Below are 22,833 nucleotides of genomic sequence, written 5' to 3' on the forward strand. Positions count from 1 at the left end.
ATGTTGCTTACCCTAATCCTGGGTCAGACGACAAGCAACACTACTCAGTTTGCTCAAACAAAAGACTTGTTCACGTGTCAAGGAAACTATCATAAGTGAGTTGCTGACAGTCTTACTCAATTCTTAAAACATCAGACATAACTTCTCTGATTGACATGAGCGCAATGTCATGCTGTGGTTTTTTTTTTAATTATCCAAAATCAGCATTTGAGCATTGAGTGCAAATACATTACTAGTGTCACAAAAAGGCTTCAGCACAAAAACAAAAAAAAACCTTCTTCGTTCTCTGCTTATTTCCACTGTACCCCAAGGTCATAGCGACAACTCGGTAGGGGGTGAGGAAAGAGGAAGGGAGCAACAATGAGAAAAAGAGGCTAAACCTCCAGAACGGCTGACCCTGTACTACACAGATGCTTCCCATCCCACTTTCTGTGCCTCAGTCTACTGCAGAACAGACCTCACACCAACAGAAAGTGCAAAGAGTGCAAATGCTCTTCATTTTTCAAAGGCGTGTTTTGGTGTAACGTGCAATAAACCAATCAGCGAAGCATGTCACCTTCAAAGTTTTTATGGTCTTTATCAGACACCCTTATCAAGAGTGACTTACAACCAGTAGTTACAGGGACAGTCCCCCAGGAGACACTCAGGGTTGAGTGTCTTGCTCAGGGACACAATGGTAGTAAGTGGGGATTGAACCTGTGACTTCGTGGTCTTCTGGTTCATAGGGGAGTGTGTTAGCCACTTTCGTTGGTAGGGGAGCAGATTAGTTTGCTTGTGGAGCAATTAACAATTTCCTTTTTGCTCTACAGACAGAGGATCCATGTCCGGCCTAAGAGGGTAGGACAACACGGAACAAGAACTTTTTTTTTTTTTGGTGTTTCATTAAACAGCATGATTATGTGACAGGACTAGTTGGACTTCTATTATCTTTAACAGCAACACACCATCAATGCACCCAGCTACACCTTTTTTTAAAAATACCACTCATACTAGTGCTAAAAACCATTTGTTATTTTGGAGACACAGGCTCATGGCAAGAAAATCAACAGCGTGCCTCTAGAAAGTTGCGAATCCATTTGCGCCATGCAAGGCAAGGTGAATAAATGTGGTTTGCATCAGGAAAATGTGGCCCTAGACATCTGCTTAGACCTTGCAGCCACTGTCAGTATTTTCAGAATCTTCTTTTTTTTCCCACCCCCCAGTTCCATTCATACTTGCTTTGAGCTTCTAACTACACAGCTTCTCACCACTCCCTATGATTACACGCACACACACACACACACACACAAAAAAAAAAACCTGCCACTACATCAGAGTGTCTCAGTTGTTGGTCATTGTTGGTCAGTTTAATTGAGTGTTTGTTCTGGCAGCCCGGCAGGCCCTTTCCTGTCTCGCTCGCCCTCCGGTCGGCCCGACCACACTCGCGCATCCAAAATGCAAAGAAGATACGAGAAGGGAAATTAAAGGTGGTATGCAACCGCGAACTGGCTTGCCATAAATAAAACAGAAGCCTACCTTCACTGACCAGTGGCTTCCTGCTGGCAGATAGGAAGAAGTGAGCCAACATCATGCTTCACGCGTGATCTTTTCTTTTTTAGTTCATTCATTTAAACCCCTTTACCATATGGGCTTTATTGCCTGCCCATCAAATTACAGTAATGGCCCTCACTGATATTTTTTTAACCATAAGTATGCGAGAGTTGGTAGACGGTTTGTGATTCTGCGGCCAGGGAAACTCTTCCACCGAGCAAACAATGGTTAGCAGAGTGGCAGATCTTGTAACGATACTCTGGGGACATTTCGCTGGGACATCTTGAGCACACAGTGTGCTGGCCTCGTCTGGCCTAAGGAGGTCTCAGCAGAAAGTTCCAGCACATTTGGTCAACAACTTCCATTCATGCGGAGCAAATCTGAGTTCTGCTTTAAAAGTAAAAAGGGGGATGAAGTGTTAGATGTCACATGATACAATTGTAATAGTTCCATTTTCTTTTAGATTTAACTGAACAAAGACATGTCTTCACTGCCTTTTGGTGCCTGGAAATGAACATTCTTTTAGGGGTGTAATTCTTATCCATGATAACACCTTGGTAGGAAACTAAATAAAAGAATTCTGTGGCGTCACTCTTCTTTGTGTTCTGAAATCTGAAATATTCTGAGACCACATGGATGATCAGGTGTGGCACAAACATGTGGAGTTCATTGAGTTCATGTGTCATCAAAACTAAAGCAAACCAAATGCTAGTCTTGTAGTTTCTCCAATTTCACTCTTATTTTTAAAACCAATTCTTGCTGTATGTTTTTAGAGTCCTCAACAGTGTATATACTATACTATTCATACCAGTGCTTTAAATGGTATAAGCGCAATATTGCTATGAAAATATTACATGTAGTATTGAAATGATCTATTTACAACACATGCTTTAATTGGTAGGATTGTGTGTCCTCAGCTGCTGAGGTTGCGGTACTGGGACATGTTCAGACCATGGCCTGCTGCAACCTCAGGGTCATTAGTGAAGGATGAATGAGATTCCTGCTTGGTGCTGTTTGCTCTGATTTCACTGAATAACTCTACACTCTCAGGAGCTTCAAGCAACATCAAAGTCCTCTGAATGAGGAAAGGAGAACTCACTGGTGGCATATATTTTAATCTAAATTCACTGAAACTCTCATTGCTTGTTTGCATGAGTTAAACGCAATTAAAGTGCTTTTTTTTTTTTTTTTTGCATTTCATATGTTATACGTTTCATCATAAACCTGTCTAGAAGAACCACAATGATTCAACTTTTCACCCCAACGCTTCTCCTCCAGTCGAAGGCTTCTCCCAGAATCGTGTTGAAGTAGGGTTTGTTACACGCCAGTCTGCCCTGCAGACAGAGGCGGATCTATAGGATATATCTTTTTCCATGAGATCACTTACACTCACACATTTTTTCAGCTCTACCCCCGGGGCGGCTCTTGTTTTAGCCTTTTCCAGGTGTAACTGTAGGTGCAGCAGCCTGTGAGGATTTATTTCTCCCATTAAAGCCAGTCTGTGATCGCTGCTCTTGAATTTGGGTGGTCTCTTTCTGCGTCTCTCATTAAAGAGCTCACTCGATATCCATAACTGCTGGGTCGTAGCTGCTGAAGCCCTTCCCGGTACTCAGCCCACCAAACCAACATTCACAATATTCACAGATTTATTCTAAATAGCTGAAAATGTCAAATACCTTTTAGGATTTCTGACTAGGATGGCTAAATTGTTCTACTGAAAGTTATGGATCATAGCTTGCACTATAACTGAAAGAAGACAATTGTTTCAAGTATAAACGTTTCATGCCTTATCAAAAATTAATATGTGGTTGATGCTGAATAGCTTTTGTCCAGACACAACATACACTCACACCTACAGCCAATTTCATATAGTGAGCATGCATTTGGACAGAATCCAGAAATATATATATTTTTGATAGTTTATTAAAAAAAGGAATCGTAAAAACACTTTTTGATGTGAATAACTTTTTGCCTCAAAGATATACAGTTCTGGATCTAAAGTTGTTGTCAGTGCAGTCCTGCACCGCATCAGTATTTAAACATTATGCAAAACCTAAATTCGCTTTTGAATGCTTGAATGAGGGGCTTCTTCGAAAAAAAAAGAAAAAAAATCACATTTCCAATTCAAATATTGTGTCGCTCATGAAGGCTGAAGACTGTCAAACTACACCTGGCTACATTTTCCATGGCCTTTCATTTATTGTTGTATGCATTGGCAAGCAGGGCTGCTTGTGGCATTAGGTGCAGCTTGCTTGCTAAGAACCATTGGCACTAGCCAATGACATACCATTAAAGGGCCAAACTGCTATGCATCACTACAAGCCATAGGGTTTAAAAACCTGTTTTATAAATGGGATTAGAATAAAATGGTTTGGGATAAAGTCCTCACCTGTAACTCCACACCTCTGTTTTTTATCTTGCTGTAACTAAACACACCCAGGCCAATACAACTTGATCCTGCTATAGGTGTTCACACCTTACTCATCTCTCTGATCTCATTCAAGCTGATGACTGGTGGTTTAATGACAATAATAAAAAATTACTCTAAAGTTCATTGAGAAATTAAATATGTTTAGAGGTGCAATGCGTAACATTTGACCACCTTGTTCATTCGTACTCTATCACATAGGGGGCAGTATTTCACCAGAATGCTGGCGTGTCTGTCCCTGGAAAAGGTACGGTACATTTTATGGTCTAGTCGTTGTGAATCGCAGTGATTGAAGGCTGCAGCTACTGTGCTTTGCTAAATGAGAAGGTTTATCCACGGACAATTACAATCTAAAGCTGTAACTTTTATGTAATGAAACCCCACCCCTTAAACTTCTGCTAGAGGTCGTTAAGATAAATGTTTAAATAAAGCATCAAATAAACATTTTCTTCTATTTCATTTGTCTCATCTAATGTTCATACTATTTAAACGTGTTTTCCTCAGACAACATTTCCTTGGTGGCAACAATCTTTTGTTAAAATTATGGGATATATATTACAATACAGGATGGCCTGTTACTTCTTCACATTCACCTCTCATAGGCATCAGAATAACAGTGTCACATATTATGTAATACATTTTTACTTACAAGATACTTACATATCTTCCCCTCAATTACCATTCCTAATGCTACCGCTGTTCGGGTCCTCCTCTAACCATTAAAGTGGTTTTAACATGGTTCCATATTCAGATGCAGTACTATTGAGCGGAACATGCCTGGGGTTTGAGATAATAGCCATGCAGGCAGACCCTGAGTGCTTTAAAATGGTCAAGTACTTCGACCTAAACGACTTTGCCGTGCATGAGGTGAGCACAGTCTGCACTTTTACCAGGTGAGGGTGGACCGTCACACACGGCGTGGTCTTCTTTAAAGTCCCTGCACTATCAACAGAGCTCCAGGTGGCGCGAGCAAAAGGGCCCTTCTTCCCCCGGCCGCGTGTTCTCCCCAGAGACGCCTGCTGACATGTTCCCTGAGTGAATTAAGGCCCATTAAAATAACTCCCTGTAATCTACACTTCAAAGTCGACTCTCGCCCGGGGCCAAATCCATCCACCAACGGGCGGAGCGCCTCCTGACATCTTAATACTTCAGAAAGTGAAATCCCATGTTATGAACTGTTTGAAAGAGAAAAAATTATTATTAGAAAAAAAAAACAGAGAGAGAGAGAGAGAGAGAGAGAGAAAGGGAAGCTTAGAGCTTCTCCTGCATTACGTCAGGCTGCCGGTAATGCAGATTGTAGCAGCATGTGAGCTCAGGGAGCTCAGTGTCCATTTGTTTAAGGGGAAAAGGGGGGGGGCATGATCAAAGGCGCACTTTTCTTTGTCTGGTTCGCGCTCTCACTCGCTCCCTCCTTCCCTCTCCCAGCTCAGTGTTCCTGCTTCTCGCCAAGGGAAGGGGAACACAATGCAGGTTTGGGTTACTATAAATACAGAGAGGAGCCATGTGAACGTGTGCGATCGGCGCATTACCGCGCACGGCGCATAAATTAGGAGCCCCCTCCGTGAATTGGGCCTTTGTTGCCGCGCCGCTGACGTTATGCTTTAATGAAGAAAGGAGATGATGAGGAAGCCAGCGCTCGCATTCGCGGCTCCCAGCAGAGTGCAACACTGCGGCGGATTATTACATAAAGCAATTAGGGGGCCCACGCACCCCCCCTCTGGAAATGTTTTCCCCCTTGAAAGAGTGTCCGCCTGCCGGATGACTTGGGCCGATCGAGCACCCGGCGCTGGCTGCGTGTGAGCAAAGGGGAAAAATCAGGACCGTCAGAGCTGTCCGAAAGAGGAATTTTGTGAGGTGCAGCCGCACGTTCTTCCCTCGGAGGCGGCCCAGGGGCTGAGACGAGGGTGTACCTTGAGCCGACACCAGTCCTCCCTGCTCGTCGAGTTCGACCGACTCTGCGGCTGCGTCCACACCCCGCTGTCCCGGGGGGGAAGTGAGGGCTTGTTTAACCCGCGTTCTCTCCCTGCGCCTTCTAAACCCCCACGAGTCCCATTTTGCAGCCTGGCCAGAGCTCCTTGTCCCCGCGTTTCTTTACTCTCTGTTGAAAATGCATTCTTTTGACACAAATTGAGTTAGACCCTGCGTGTCAAAAAAAAAAATGCTCCTGCTAAACTCCACGCTGCATGAGGGGTCACGATATTCTGGATGCTTCCATGTTGGTTTCACAAAAGTGAAGAAGAAAGTGAAGTGATTGTCATTGTGACACACAACAGCACAGCACACAGTGCACACAGTGAAACGTGTCCTCTGCTTTTAACCATCACCCTTGGTGAGCAGTGGGCAGCCATGACAGGCGCCCGGGGAGCAGTGTGTGGGGATGGTGCTTTGTTCAGTGGCACCTCGGTGGCACCTTGGCAGATCGGGTTTCGAACCGGCAACCTTCTGATTACGGGGCCGCTTCCTGCACAAAGCGCTTGGAGCATAGTGTCTCGCTAAAGGGGAGATCTGGGGGACTCGTTTCATGGCTGATGTTGATTCAGTTTGCGTTGTCTTGAGACGGCATGGGGGAGCAGTTTTTCCAGGCATCTGTCAGTGTTCCCTGCTCCTGCACTTCTCTCCTTCACCAACAGGGGACAGGCTACATAATGCTCCAAGTGCTTTGTGCGCACGGCACACCCACGCAAACACACACACACACACACACACACACAAATGCAAATTGAATGCGTCTCGGGCAATAGCTGCTGAGTTATTGATCACTTGCACATGTCAGGCGGTGATGTAACGCGCCGGGATACAGAAACCATCTGCTCGGTGCTGGAGGTGTCTCCTCCGAGTGTTTATTGACTCTGCAGGCTCCGTGGCGCACCACTCCGGTACCCTCTTGAGGAAAGTTTATGGGACTCTCTGACTGTTTATACTGCCCCGGCCTGAGATTCCAGGATGGCCAGCCACGATGATAAACGTGCAGTAATGAATACTTGGAGGATCTGTGGCGCTCATAATCGCCAGACTCAACTTACAGACACTTCACAGGGGAAAACAGGCCGTAAACACGTCCATCACGTCAAATCTGGGGACAATGCGGACTGCACACATAATATCAGACATTAAAATTACTCCATTAAAAAGCAGCAGAAAATGGACGGAAACAGAAAACAGCTGCTGAATATTCCTACCTTAATTCGGTTTAAACTTTGAGGTAAACACAAACATTAAGTAAGACCACAGAATGTCCTCCGGCATCAGATGTTTGTGCTGCAGTATGACTATGCTGTGAGGTTCACCATTCACCATTGTTGGTATGATCACGTCGGTCATTCGTGGTTAAGTTTGAATATATGATGTGCTTGCAATTCCGCCAAATGTCGTTTCTCTCAGTACCGCATTAAAACAAACCAGAACCAGACGTTTTTCATTATTATTATTATTTTACGAACATTGGTCTTGTCAAGATGTCAAGATGTGTAAGAATACTAATCTAATCTAAATCTGGCCAGCAAAAACAATTGTAAGAACAATTTTTAATCTCACAATAGCGTTGCTAGATTTTAGTACCTTTCTGGTACCTATCTTGTTCGTAAGAAAAATAAAAAAGTAAAGAGTCGTGTAAAGATCCAGAGATTTCAAGTTTGGCAGAATAGCAAACACACTTAAGCTCTTGATTGCTCATTAGCCCAAAGCAGATGACTGGATCAGAACTGATCCACCGATCAGCTGCTGAACAAATAGGCGGGAGTGCCATCGGCCCCTCCAGGGACTCGGTCGGAATCCCGTCATGCAGAGAGCGGAAATCCTTGTCAAGAGACGGAAACGAATTACAAGGCCGCCTCCGCATTCAGCCCTCGTACCTGCGCATGTCAAATCGATTTTGGGATGGGTCACGGCCCTGGCGTGTTGCTCTGTGACAGGCTGAATCTTCGTGCGTATTTCTTTTCTGAATTCATGTTTTATTTTCCCTTTAATCCTCTTTAGCACCCTTCGTTTGGGAATTCCCGCTGACTTCTAAGAATAAGTGTATCCTCATTTAGGAAGTGCTTCTGGAGCTGTTTTCTTTTTGAAGAGTAAATGTTCATTTCCCGGGATGCTGGACTAGTGGAAATTTGCTCCAACTGTGTTTTTGTGCCATGTTATTGAGAGGTTATAACACTCCTGAATACGTCACAAAGGCCAGTTTTGCAATAAAGTGAAAGTGAAGTGATTGTCATTGTGACACACTGCAACACAGCACACAGGCGCACAACGAAATGTGTCCTCTGCTTTTAACCAGCACCCTTGGTGAGCAGTGGGCAGCCATGACAGGCGCCCGGGGAGCAGTGTGTGGGGACGGTGCTTTGCTCAGGGGCACCTCAGTGGCACCTTGGCGACTTGGGATTGGAATCGGCAACCTTCTTATTACGGGGACGCTACCTTATACCATTTGAAGGTTCATTTGTTGCGGAATCAGCACTGAATCTGTGTGTCTACCTTCGCTGTGCATAAATTGCGTGGTGGTGTTATTCAATACCTGTGAGTAATTGTCACTTTGATTTTAGCGCTAACAGTCAGCATCACATTCTGAGCGAGTCTGATCCTGATTCATGCATGAAGTGTGGCAAGGAACGTTGGTGATGACTGAGCAGGACCTGTCACCTTGGCACACGAGCAAGACTTACATTCAGCCCGCTCACAACTTATCCTCTCACCCAGTGAATTAATCGGACTTTGTGTCTAGACGTAAATTATTCGGCATCAACCAGTGGTAACCGGAGGAGGACAGCTTCTCTTTGATGAGTCTTAGTTCCTGTCACAGTTACACAAGTGGCACCTTGGCGGCTGGGGATTCGAACCGGCAACCTTCTGATTTCCTTAAACGCTAGGCCACCACTGCCCCAGGTCTCACTTTGGCCTTAAGGCACGGTGCTCCATCATGCTGGAAAAGGCATTGTTCTTCACCAAACTGTTTTTGGCTGGTTGGGAGAAGTTGGAGAATGTTTTGGTACACTTCTTCATTCATGGCTGTGTTCCCAGGCAAAATTGTGAGTGAGCCCCCTCCCTTGGATGGAAAGCAGGGCCACACATAATGGTAGCGCTCACCTTTTCTTCTCCAGACAATCATTTCTCCAGATGCCAGAAAGGGGCTTCATCAGGGAAAATGACTCAGGTGTCCAATCCCTGTACTTTTTGCAGATTATCAGTCTGTCCTTGATGTTTTTCTTGGAAAGAAGTGTCTTCTTTGCTGCCCTTCTTGACACCAGGTCAACCTCCAGAAGACTCCCTCACACTTGCCTGCTGCCATTCCTGAGCAAGATCTACACTGGTGGCACCCCGATCCTGCATCTTAAAGCATCTTAAGGAGGCGTCCTGGCAATTGAAGGACTCGCTTGCACCCTGAAGCCTTCTTCACAACACTTGAATGTCTTTCCTTGAAGTTTTTGATGATCTGATAAATGGTTCATTTCAGTGGAATCTTAGTAGCAGCAATAATCTTCCCTGTTAAGCCCCTTTTTATGCAACACAATGACGACTGCGCATGTTTCCTTGCAGGTAGCCATGGTTGACAGAGGAAGAACAATGATTTCAAGCATCACCCTCCTTCTAAAGCATCCAGTCTGCTATTCTAACTCAATCAGCATGACAGAAAGATCTCCAGCCTTGTGTTATTGAGGGGATCACTGAAATGATCTCAGCAGGTCCTTTTGTGGCAGGGCTGAAATGCAGTAGAAATGGGTTTTTGGAGATTAAGTTTATTTTCATGGCATAGAGAGACTTTGCAATTCATCTGATCGCTCTTCATAACATTCTGGAGTATATGCAAATTGCAATAATATAGTAATTTTCAAAACCTTTGGCCACGACTGTAGTGCACGACATAATCCATAACTTTTAGTAAAATTATTTGGCCATCCTAATCTGAAATCCTCAAAAGGAATCTGATATTTTCTGTCATATTGTTGAATGAATCCTTGCACGTTTAATTTGGTCTTTGTCACATCAAAGTCTGTGAGTTGCTGTGCTCTCAAGCACATGTGGACCATTTCAAGATATTTTTTCTTTCTTTCTTTCTTTCTTTCTTTCTTTCTTTCTTTCTTTCTTTCTCCCCTCCAAAGACTTGCATTCCTGACCTAAAAAGGCCTCACAGTTGGTTTTCATAATCACACAGCTTCACAGCTCAGGATGGATCTGCCCCATGCGTTTTTAAATACTCACAGTGACCTGTGATTATGCGCTTTTTATGCCCTATCGTTTTCATCAGTACAACCTCAAATCCCCCGTCTTTCTGTCGTGGCACACAGACATGCTGCGTTTGCCTTTCCACTCTGCATATATTGTCCATACCAATGAAATGCAAAGGTTACCGTGCAATTGAAAGACCTTCAATGGTATACATATAAAAAAAAAACCTTCCGTTTGCAATCGTGTGTGCTGCAATTAGCAGCAGAAGCCATTTCTACAGCAGCTACAAGCTGCTCTACTAGAAAACAAATTCCATGGTTTTAGCTGGTGGACGAGCCTGACTGAGCCAGGCTGGTCCAGCAGCATAGTCCACCAGCACCAAAACACAACATACGCAACACTGGCACTGCATTATGTCGATATTACTGGGGTCAAGCTGTGGCGGTGCACACTGTTTTTATTTTTAATAGTAGGGTACATATACAGTGCATCCGGAAAGTATTCACAGCGCATCACTTTTTCCACGTTTTGTCATGTTACAGCCTTATTCCAAAATGTATTAAAATGATTTTTTTTTTTCGAATTCTACACACAGCACCCCATAATGCCGATGTGAAAAAAAGTTTACTTGAGGTTTTGGCAAATTTATTAAAAATGAAAAAACTGAGAAATCACATGTACATAAGTATTCACAGCCTTTTGCTTAATACTTTTTCAAAGCACCTTTGGCAGCAATTACAGCCTCAAGTAATTTTGAATATGATGCCATTAAGCTTGGCCTATCCTGGGCCATCTTAGCCATTCCTCTTTGTAGCACCTCTCAAGCTCCATCAGGTTGGATGGGAAGCATCGGTGCAGCCATTGTAAGATCTCTCCAGAGATGTTCAATCAGATTCAAGTCTGGGCTCTGGCTTTAATTCACAGAGTTGTCCTGAAGCCACTCCTGATATCATGGCTGTCTGCTTAGGGTCGTTGCTCTACTGAAAGATGAACCCCAGTCTGAGTTCAGGATCGCTCCGGAGCAGGTTTTCATCCAGGATGTCTCTGTACATTGCTGCAGACACCTTCCCCTCTATCCTGACTAGTCTCCCAGCTGAAAAACATCCCCATAGCATGATGCTGCCACCACCATGCTTCCCTGTAGGGATTGTACTGGTCTGGTAATGAACAGTGCCCAGTTTCCTCCAAACGTTCAACCATTGTCTCATCAGACCAGAGAATTTCGTTTCTCATGGTCTGAGTCCTTCAGGTGGCTTTTGGCAAACTCCAGGCGGGATGCTATGTGCCTTTTACTAAGGAGTGGCTTTCGTCTGGCTACTCTACCATACAGGCCTGATTGGGGATTGCTGCAGAGATGGTTGCCCTAATAGGTTCTCCTCTGTCCACAGAGTGACCGACGTGTCCTTGGTCATCTCCCGGACTAATGCCCTTCTCCCCTTTAGGCAGAGTCCTGATGGTTTTGGAACTTCTTCCACATTCAGATGATAGAGGCTACTGTGCTCATTGGGACCTTAAAAACAGCAGAGATTTTTCTGTAATCTTCCCCGGATTTCTTCTTTGAAACAATCCTGTCTCAGAGGTCTACAGACAATTCCGTTGACTTCATGCTTGGTTTGTGCTCTGAAATGAACTGCCGACTGTGGGACCTTGTACAGACTGGTGTGTGCCTTTCCAAATCATGTCCGATCAACTGTTTTTTCCACATGTTGACTCCAGTTAAAGTGAAGTGATGAAGTGAAGCGATTGTCACTTGTGATACACAGTAGCACAGTGCACACAGTGAAATTTGCCCTCTGCATTTAACCCATCACCCTGAGTGAGCAGTGGGCAGCCATGACAGGAGCCCGGGGAGCAGTGTGTGGGGACGGTGCTTTGCTCAGTGGCACCTTAGTGGCACCTTTGCGGATCGGGATTCGAACCAGCAACGTTCTGATTATGGAGCCGCTTCCTTAACCGCTTGGTCACCACTGCCCCCAAATTAAGCTGCAGAAACATCTCAAGGATGATCAGGTGAAACAGGAGGCACCTGAGCTTAATATTGAGTTTCATGGCAAAGGCTGAGAATACTTTTTTTTAAAAATTCATTTTAATAAATTAGCCAAAAACCCACAGTAAACTTTTTTCACTTTGTCTCTATGGGGTGTTTTGTGTAGAATTCTGAGGGGGAAAATGCATGTAATCCATTTTGGAAAAAATATTTTATTTATAAATAAATAAATAGTTTATTCCAAAATCTTTAAATATTTTTACTTGGGCTGCATGTGCAGGCACCAAACCCTAGAACGCCATTATAAACCATTAGGCCCTTTAATGTCATAACTCGGGCAGAGGGAGAAGTCTTTTAAACACTTCTGCCACTGAGAATTGTTGGACATTATCTGCAATTAGCCTGTCACTTCACCTTAGCTGGAATGAGTGTCGAGAAGCTTTGATGGTTGTGATGTGTACTGGAAAGGGGGGACCTCCCCCCCCAAAAAAAAGACTGTCGTGACACACGAGAATAAAAAAAAAAAACATTTATCAACTTCCAAAAGAACACATGCTTCCAAAATTAGTTGCTGAACTTGTGACTAATCTTGATTAATCGCAGCCTATTATTGTGATTTAATCAATTAAGATGAGTGAATAAATAAAAATGTGAACATTCGTAAGTTTCATTATGTCATATTTGTATTAAAACGTGCAAAACGTAACTTTTTGATCATATATCATAAACTCTTTGTCCCATCTTATCTATCCGTAGCCCGTGTCACGGAGATTTCAGGCCTGAAAGTAAATTTGCATAAAGTGTTTGGTATCGTGGATTAAAGACGGCTGCGTTAATCCCCGCTTTTAACGTGATTAAGAGATTAAATGTACAATTTAAAAATGAGTTGCCTGTTCCGATTGGAAACCGAGCCAACGCGCCCCCCGAAATGAGATCGAAAGAACGAGTCCGGGTGAGTTGTGGAGTTTTCGACGCGGGTTCTGTTGCCCTTAAGGTGGCACCGCGCGGCGTGCCGTGTCGCCGGAGCGACGCGCGCCGGTCGCCGTGGGCCGTCGCGGTCGGCCGAGTTCTCACAGAGGCGCGTGGTCGCGCGTCGCGTCGCGGGGACGACGTCGGGGGAGGTGCGGGGGTGGTTTCCGGAGGAAAGAAGGATCCCGATCCACCTTAACTGGGCGCCGGCCGCGGAGAGCGGGGAGTGGAAAGCGGAGGGTCACGAAGGCTGGTGGGTGGGGGAGAGAGAGAGAGAGAGAGAGAGAGAGAGAGAGAGAGAAAGGATCACGTGTCCGGAGATCAAAGGGGATCCGCTTTGTAGAGTTGGGAAGAGAGAGAGAGAGAGAGAGAGAGAGGGGGAGTCAGAGGGATCCAGCGCACACTGGGAACGAGTTGGTGCGCGACGGCGACTGACAGTCGGGGCGGCGATGGTGAAATAAACACGCAGCGCGTCTCCCCCCGTCGCGAGAATCGATCCGATTTTTGTTTGTTTGTTTGTTTGCTTGCTCCCCCCCCCCCCCCCCCCCCCGCCGGACTTGTCGATCGCTCCGCTTCGAGGACACGCTGGAAATTATGTTCCGATCGGCGCTGATCCAGCCGGCAAGATGATGACTTTAGCGAGGAGCGGGTCGGGTCTTGTCGCCGACTCGGGGGTCTGGCTGGTCCTGCTGGTGGCCGGGTGTTTGGGGACGAGCGTCCTGGCGAAGGATACGGCTTTTGTGGAAGTTGTGCTGTTCGAGTCGAGTCCCAATGGAGATTACACCACCTACACCACGGGTCTGCAGGGACGCTTCTCCAGAGCCGGGGCCACGATCAGCGCGGAGGGCGAGATCGTGCAAGTACGTACCGCTGTTCGCGCTGCGCGTCCGTCGGGGGAGGGGGAGGCATGCCGCGCCGCCGCGCGCTACTTCTGGAGCTGTTCGACACAACTTTTTTTTTTTTTTGCCCCCCTCCCTCCTTCTCTTCTCCTCTTCGGAGCAGCAGGAGGAGGAGGAGGAGGAGGAGGAGGAGGAGGGGGCCGGCGCTACGTGACGATGGGGCTTTAGCCAGCGAGCTAACGAGCTGTGCGGTCACAAGATGGCCTCTCGGCTCGCGGCGGAACCCCCCCTGCCACCCCACCCGGCCCGGGCTCTTCGTGGCAGAGCAGGGCGCCGGGATGCTCCGGGTCTCTGGGGTGCCCCTGCACCCTGCACCCCGGAAACTTTTCGAACTTTGCCCCCCTCCCCTCCCCTCACCTTCCCTACCGCCCTTAAATATGAATCCCGCAACGGTGATTCGTCTTCAGAATGATGCGACAGGTCGCTGCGGATTTTTATTATCCAGAAAACAGGACTCTTTACGAACCTCTGAAGTTTGCATATATATATATATATATAATACAGATGATATAGTCTGGATTAAGTGTTGACCGTGGTAAATAGTTCTTGGTTTTGGTTTGTTTGGCGTTTTGCTCCTCTTCAGGTTCATTTGTGTGTTTTATTGCTCTTGAGAAAGTTTACTGGAGGGTCAGGGTCGGCGTTGCCAGGTCTGAGTGACGACACAATACTTGAATAAAACTCTTTGTATATATAACGTTACAAATACAATACCGTGTTTATTGCATTGTGCAGTGTTATAGACTGTATTTTGTGTGTGCGTGTGACGAAATCGAAATATAAAAAAACAGCAGGTTAATTGCTAGATCACTTAAATTGACAAATGGTGTTTGGAGCGGAATTCAGTTTTGGGGAGTGATTTATTCTCGTACTGGTGGTCTGTGGGCCTTCCTGGATTTAAGGATTGGTCTATATTTCTCTTTAGATGTTGCTATATAAACCATTTATTTGCCGAGAAAAGGATGTGGGGGGGGGGAGAAAGCGCGCACCTGGCATCCTCAGCCCAGGTGTGCAGTGTGAGTTGGAGACTCTGCTACACCCTCACCTACACCCTCTTCCTCACGTCGGCGCGGCGCGCTGGGAGCCCGCGGCCAAGAGCAACAGTCCGCTCACTCGACATGGGGGACAGAAACGGCGGAGATCCGCTTGTTATCCGCAGTGGTCAAGGCCGTTTCCCCGTGCATGTGAGTTAACAGGGAATGCTGGGAATGCGCCCCCTCGGCCCACGTTGAACAGGAAGCCACAATGACCCTTGTCAACCTTTCGCACCAGTGCACTTATTATTTGATTTGCAGCGTGGAATGATAATTCCCACCCTCATTTGATTCCACGCAGTGTGCGGTATGAAAATTGAAATGCCATGCTGTGATTGTGAGGTTAAATCGTACTAATTTGTCTGAAGGTGAATGCCGCTGTCTGGCGGGCTTCTGGGCGCATTGGTCGTCAAGTTTGCGCCGCAAGTGGTCAGAACCGTCTCAGACTCGCACAACCCATACTTTCTGAGCACTTGTGGACTTAATGCCACATTCCCCCGTTACCTCGGCTCTGTGCACACGCGGTAGAAAGGAAACTGGAATGTATGGGTGTAAAAACGGTGGCTGTATTTTTAGGTCGTGCTTTTTGTGTGTATGTGGGTTTTTAAAAAAAAAAAAAAAAAAAAAAAAAACCTTTTAGGATGTCAGTGCATCAAACATCCAGGACCGAGTCCTTGTTAAATTGTCCCGGCCACATTTCATCACATGCCGGGGTGCGGTGACTCCCCACTGGTAAGAAATAGACGGCGGGCATTTTTTAAAAATATGTAATATGCATTTTTTTTTTTTTTGTCTTAAGCATATAGCGGGGAAAACTGATCCTGATTATGTATTCTGCGTGGATTGCTGGAGCCGAGCTTGCTGGCGTCTGCTTTGCGTTTATGCGAACCGCATCTATTTGGGCCACCGCTCATTTTCCGGCGGTGCTCCGTCCGAGACGTTTGCGAAATAAAAGTATAAAAGATGTAATTTTCCTGCTTGCAGGTCGTTTTAAATGCGCCCTGCTACGGTGGTGGGGGGGGTCTGCTGGCCGACCGGTGGACGGGTGCTTGAGTTTCCAACATATCTGACACACCGGTCACAGCATGGTTGATGACTTGTTTTGGGGCGCGGAGGCTCCTTCGATGTGGCCGCGACGTGGCAGAACCGGAAGAACCCTGCTCCGCTCCGCTCCGGTTTGGGCCCGGCGTTGCTTCGGTGGCCTGGGGCGTGTCGCGACTCCGCGTGTTTAGTCTGACTATAATCTGAGCGTTGCGGCACCCCTCAGTGGGTGGGGGCTTCTGGGACACCGAGGCCTTGGCTGCAGTCCCGTGGGCGCGCACTTTCCCCCCCGTTCCGCGCGAGAGTGGGAATCTGTGGGTGAAGATGGCCGACGTAATCGGTGTCCCTTTAAATCCGGTGTGTTCGGGCCTACTCGCGACGCAATAAAAATGAAACGAGCGGGGGGCTTTTTTTGGAGGGAACTGTGTCCCCGGCCGCCTTTGTCCCGAGTCGTTATCGGCCGAGAGTTTGATGTGCCCACAGGATGCGGACATGTGAACGTCTAATGACTCGCCGAGCGCCGCTTCTTCTTCGCGGCGAAAGGAAAACAAAGATCGTAATCAGCGCGCTCTGACAATGGCGTCCATTATGACATCAGGTTGGTGTAATGAGCCATTGTCCCGCAGATCCCTCGCTGCGGGTGTCTTCTTGGCACCCCGCCATGCCCGTTCGGCTCTGCCGTTTAGTTATTATTACTACGTCACCGCGGTTTCATTTCTGTGCACTCTGATGTCACACCAGCAGGTCTTTGGTACCTTGGAGGCCAGAGTAGATGCCGGGTTGCCATGGCAACATTTGGCGTCAGACCTGGACACCAAATTTTTTGGTTGGCAGCATGTGAGCTGTAAGCTGGACACCCCCCCCCCAAAGTGTTTAAGTTCAGGGGCGTTTCTCTCCCGTGACCCCAGAGCTTTAAACCGGGTTTGATGCTTTTTACCAGGATAGCTGAACAGAAGCGGGCGGAGCTCCTTAGCGGAACGGCGGAAGTTGTCCAGGGGAACTAGCCGGGCTCGATTTTAATATGCCGTAAAGACGTGACAAACTGGACCTCGTATGTGGAACCACAGGGCAGTTGTGAAACCACGGATCATTTTTTTGGTTATTATCCTGCCGTCTGTAATTTCCTGTGGAACGGACGCGGCATCGCCACATCTGCCTCTGGTTTCCCGTCACCGGGACCGCGGCCTGGGGAGAGTAAGAGTCGGGGGAGTGGCGAATAGACGTGGGGCAGATATACCACTTCTCTGTTTCTGTTGTCGCGGTTTGAGGCGGGAGGTACAGGAGCAGCAGACGGTAGCGGAGTCCCTTAAACGTGCTGCGTGACGGCTGGCCTCCAGCCGTCGGCTTTGCGGCGGCAGCTGCATTTTAAGTGCTATCTGCTCAAGCCGCCGAGCCCTTCCACTTTCGTACTCCGGCCAAAGTCGTTTCAGGCTGCGCTCCTCCTTTATGGGAATAGAACAGACGACGCCGTTTCTCTCTGCCCGGGTCCTATATTCCAGCGGGTGGACGTCTTTTCTTTCCTCTCGAAATGAAATTCAGCAAAAAAAAAAAAAAAAAAAAAAAACGGGATCGATAAAAGTGTAATAATATCGCCTCTCCTCCCCTGAAATGGAAGGGTGGTAGTAGCCTAGCGGGTAACACACTCGCCTGTGAACCAGAAGACCCGGGTTCGAATCCCACTTACTACCATTGTGTCCCCGAGCAAGACACTTAACCCTAAGTTGCTCCAGGGGGGGACTGTCCCTGTAACTACTGACTGTAAGTCGCTCTGGATAAGGGCGTCTGATAAATGCTGTAAATGAATGCGGGAATTTTTCATTGTTCTTCCCTGCCAGCAGCAATTAGGCGCCGATTGGCGATCACACGGTTTCCCTGATGCCCGCCGATCTCCCGGACCCGGGCCACGAAAAGAGAAGTGATGACCGCGAGCGTGGGAACCGTTCTGATTCAGCCGACGTCTTGGGATTTCCAGTGCTTTCTCGAGCTCTCTTTGATTACCGGTCGGAGCTGATTCGTATGAGCTGCATGTCGTCCAGTTAAATCCCAGAAATGCGGCGTTTTTTTTTTATAAAAAACTGGTGAAGAGTTGCCCATGGCCGCTCGGAACGCCCTTGAAAGGCTCTTATCTCCGCCTGTGAAGTAGCGCCGAGCCGAGCGCAATGAAAGCGTGCCGACGCCCAGTCTCTGACCCCAGCTGCAGCACGAGCGGGCAGACAAAGCCAAGGGGAGCGGGCGTTATGAAGCCAAAATGCCCTCCGTCCACGGCCAGGCCCGGAATGTGCTGACCAACGACGGCGGTCCGGAACGCGGACCCCTCTGTTTTTATGGTCCCTCCTCTCGGCGTGAGCGACCTCGCGTTGCAGCGCTTCGGGCCCTTATCACACACCCGTCCTGTGGGCTTCTAGAACACTGGGGTCAAAGTGTCCCTTTGTGAATGGCTTTACTTAATCATTGAAGCCATTGTGATTTGTGTGTTGAGGAACAAGTGTGAGAAATGCTGGGGGGGGGGTCTGTCTTTTAATTTTATTTATTATAATGTTATCTGCATCCCTAATGTGAGGACGAGATAAAAGAGCTGAGGTGATCTTTAATAGGGCAACGTTCCAAACTCCTGGTGAAAATGGAGCCATAAGACCCCAGTCCTGCTTTGCTTTGAATGAAATGAAATGAATGAATGGGGAAAAATACGTACGCGGTTATTTTAAACGCCGATGTGATGTTATGGTGCCATTAGCTGAGGTCCGAAAATGTGCTACATCATCAAGCTGTCTGATACGGCAAAACTTTCATGCATATGAAACTCGTACTAGAAACTTTGTGTACTACTTACAAGGAAGCGTGGGAGTGTGCAAGCACTGGACACTAGTAACACAGTAGTAAGGACGAGAGGGACATTGGACGATGGTGGACGGAGACAAAGCCAGCTCGGCCACAACGCCACGGCGCGGTTCGCCAACGGGTCACGTCTCCTGACAGCTGAAGAACTCCCAACAGGAGAAAAACAGCGGCTCGTCGGGCGTGGCAGATGATGGCGGCGGTGGCGTTGTTGCGTGTCCCACTCCAGCACACATACGGTACCCAACACATTTGTACTTTATTTTTGGTATTAGCATTGTAGAAAGTTAGCAGCTAAAGATAATAATCTTTTTATTACAGTGGTCAAAATGGTTAAAAAAAAGAAAAAAAATGTTCTTCATTGTTCTCTGTGAAGAAGACCAGCAAACTCCAGATCTTTTCACTCAGCTGCCAGATGTGCAGAAAATCCCCGTTCCCCCGATCCGGCCCTCCCCCTGCAGAGCCGCCGCCGCCGCGTCCGTCTGCGAGGACGAATCCCGAACCACGGTGTCTGATGACTGTCTGCAGGCTTTTCTAATGAGAAGAACCTGGGCTGGGGGGGACAATGGCTGCCGTGGTTGATGGATTAGGGTGGTCGGTAGGAGGCGGGAGGGCCGGCTCTCTAAAGACTTCATTTTAGGGAGTGTGTCCCAGATCCTTCGGATTTGGAGTTTTGGAGACGCTCGTGTGGGCATTTCTTTCCCGCCTCTTCCGCGTTTGTTCGTTTAAAACCAGACCCTGCGTTTTCTGCAAAGAGCTCTTCAGTCGGGCGGACAGGTTTTTGGTTATGTGGGTGTGTGTGGGTTTTTTTTTGTTTTTTTTTTTTTGTCTGAGTAAGGGTTTAAAATCACGTTATTTCATCTTTATTATAGTGAATTCCTCTCAGAGGATTTTAAAAAATGTCTTTCCCCTGGGTATGCCATGAGTGGTTTGTTTGTGTGTGATATATACATTCACTGTACAAAATAAAATGTAATGAAACAAAGTCACGAAGCCTGTCTGTACCATGCAATGCAACTGACAGGGGATCATTTCTGCTGTATTTGGATCTACGCGTATGTAGTGTGTGTGTGTGTGTGTGTGTGTGTGCGCGTGTGTTGGGCCTGCAGAGGCAGTGTTTGGGTGGGGGCGTGGAACACTGCCACGGGTGAAAACCGCACAGCCTGCGCTAGAGATAGGATCGCAGGAGCGGCGGGGCCGCATCAAACGCGCCGCTCCGCCGGCACTTCGGATCCTGCCTGAGTCACTCCTCCCCTGATAGGCCGGCTGCGAGCGGCGCGTGATGTAATCGCGGCCCTCTAGCCAAACACGCCGCCGTACAAATAAAGGTGTAGGTGCTCTGGCTCCTGAGCAGAAGATCGTGTGTGTTATTATATACGGGACATACGTTGAAGACTAGATCCATCTGATTTGGTTAGAGGCAGATTAATCCGTGGCCGTTCCTAAAGTACACAACAGGTGAAAAATGGAGGATGATGGTTCCTTTGTAAAGTTTAGACAGCGCTCCCCTTTAAAAAAAAAAAAAAAAAAAAAACTGTGTGCGTGCAGATCTACTCAAAAATCATCATGGTGTAAATCTCGTTGTTCATGTGGAGGTTTTTGTTTTTTTGTTTTTTTGTTTTTTCGGTCAAGCCTGAAAATCACAACTAGATTTGTTCTTATTTTAAGAAAAACTGACTTGACTGGGTCTGTATCTAGATGCAAGATCAAGTGAGATTTTTGTTGCTTGTTTTCTTGGTTTCTTGTCTTGCATTTGTCCCCAAATTCCAAGTAGTGTTTTAAACCAGACGATGAAAGAACGTACATATTTGATATGATGGGATATTGGGATATAGAATCAGCATTTAGCAGTTGAATTTGTTTGGGCTTCTCAGCCAACGAGCTCCAAAGTTTAAGGTGAAGTGATTGTCACATGTGATACACAGCAGCACAGCACATGGTGCACACAGTGCATTTAACCCATCACCCTGAGTGAGTGAGTGAGCGAGTTAGCAGTGGGCAGCCATGACAGGCGCCCGGGGAGCAGTGTGTGTGGGGACCATCAACCTTCTGATTACGGGGCCGCTTCCTTAACCGCTAGGACACCACTGCCCCCTAAATGTAAAATGCCCCCCACAATGTATAGAACTTTGTTTTAGTGGATGGGGTTCTTCCTTGATCTGAATAACTAGGCTGGGATTGCCTGTGTCTTTACATTTTATGGAATTTCGATATATTTTGATTCTGTTAAATGTAATGGTCAGAGGACAGTATGTCATTGGGACGGGAAAGGTTCGCGGGGCATTTGAGAGGTCACTTGGATGCGGTGGTCCTCCTCTCTTGGCAGTGATCTGTGTCGACCTTTTCAGCTGTAATCCGTCAGACCTTCATGACAGGAGATGCCCTTCGAGATACAGATGACAAGTTTGGGGGTGCAGGGCCATGCCAACCTGCCGACGCATGCTGGATGGTTGGTTGATGCTCAAGTGGAAGTCCCGATAGGGGAGGTGGAGATGGGGCGTGGGGATGTGGAGATGAACGTGCCAATGAAATGACAACCATGACATTTTCTCTGATTGAGAAAACGCTGGGTTGGGTCGTCCAAGCATTTGTGTTAATTTTATTTCATTGGTCTGATTGGGTATGTTCTGTCACGGTTATTTTGGTTGTTTGGGAAATGAACCCTTTAATTTCACTTTTGTGGTGCCATTGTACCCAGATGTCTGGCCAAAAAAAAAACAGGTATTGGACTTTAGTGGCGGTTGTGCCATGGTCTGCGTGGGAAGCTTTGATGCTTCTGAATAGAAGTTAAATGCGCTTTCATGCCACAGGAATTCCTCCCAAATTCCGAGAAATCTGACCCCTGTAATGGTTTTCGGGCCCCGTTTCCAAAATCTGACACCATGACTTGTTGTGCAATTCCTCCGAAAGCGGCATCTTGGCTCCCAGATGTACATGTCTTCCTGTGATGTCTTCCTTCAGCGCACTTGACTGGATCCCTCCCACACGCACAGATTGCCTTTTCTAAGGAGCATTTGATATTTCTCCCAATTCTCTGCAGATGCCGGGTTTGCAGGGATGGGATTTTCGAGCTCATCCCACTCACCACCTCAGCAGAGCGTTACTGATCTATGTAGAATTTTGTCTGAAGTGCAGGTGTCTGTGTGCCATGATAATATATTTTTGCTATGATGCATTCTTAAAGGTCCCCTATTATGAAAATTTCACTTTGTGAGATTATTTAACATTAATACTAGGTCCTATAGCCTGTCGGTGGTCCTGTAGTGGTTAGAAATGGTGATATATGTAAAGGTGCTTTGATTATTCTGCTTTGCCATTCAGAGAGCTGCAGGTCAGACAGCCAGATCTGGAATTTGTCCCCTTATGATGTCATAAGGGGAAAGGTTACCTCCCGTTTCTTATGCTGTTTCTGCCCAGAGACTATAATTCCGTCATGCGAGACTCTGAAGAAACGTGTTAATACATTTTTTTTTGGATAAGGCAATGACATGACCTGTCTGCGCCAAACGTTGTTGCTGTTGAATGGTGTTGATGGCATCATTTCTGTTAAACAATACGTCATGATCTCAGATGCTGTCAGTTTGAAAATAGTGCCCCAATACTGTTTTCTACTGATCTGTTGTCTACTGATTGTAATACGACTGTCACGTGTGTTGTATATTTTGCTTAAATGAGTTTGATTGTCATAATATTGAAACTCTACACCGATATTAGTGAAGATAAGTGAAGTGATTGTCATTGTGACTCCACACGGTGCACAGAACGAAATGGGCATCTAAGGACGGTATAAGATACTTTATAGAATTTTTTTTTCTGCAGGGGGAGAAACATAACACAGGAACTTTAATACTTTTTTTTTTTTTTTTTTTTTTTTACTGAATGAAGAATATTTTTGCATAATATTGTGCAATTACATGCGGAGAGAAGCGAAGACACGGCCATTCTCATAAACAACTG

At 46.7% G+C, this 22,833-nt stretch overlaps 1 protein-coding gene across 3 annotated transcripts in view; it reads left to right on the forward strand.

Annotated features, from left to right (window-relative positions):
- Positions 1 to 13,374: 13,374 nt before the first annotated feature.
- Positions 13,375 to 22,833, forward strand: part of LOC114799927 (E3 ubiquitin-protein ligase znrf3) — a 48,000-nt gene continuing 38,541 nt past the window's right edge. For 2 of the 3 annotated variants that reach the window (XM_028996903.1, XM_028996904.1), the window contains exon 1: positions 13,375 to 13,930. In XM_028996903.1, the coding sequence (XP_028852736.1) occupies positions 13,697 to 13,930 (234 nt within the window). In that variant the 5' untranslated portion in view covers positions 13,375 to 13,696. Of the gene's footprint in view, positions 13,931 to 17,607; positions 19,116 to 22,833 lie in introns of those variants that run through there. The other variant, XM_028996906.1, reaches the window with a different exon arrangement.

The sequence above is a fragment of the Denticeps clupeoides genome, chromosome 11, assembly GCF_900700375.1.
Source record: "Denticeps clupeoides chromosome 11, fDenClu1.1, whole genome shotgun sequence".
NCBI lineage: Eukaryota > Metazoa > Chordata > Actinopteri > Clupeiformes > Denticipitidae > Denticeps > Denticeps clupeoides.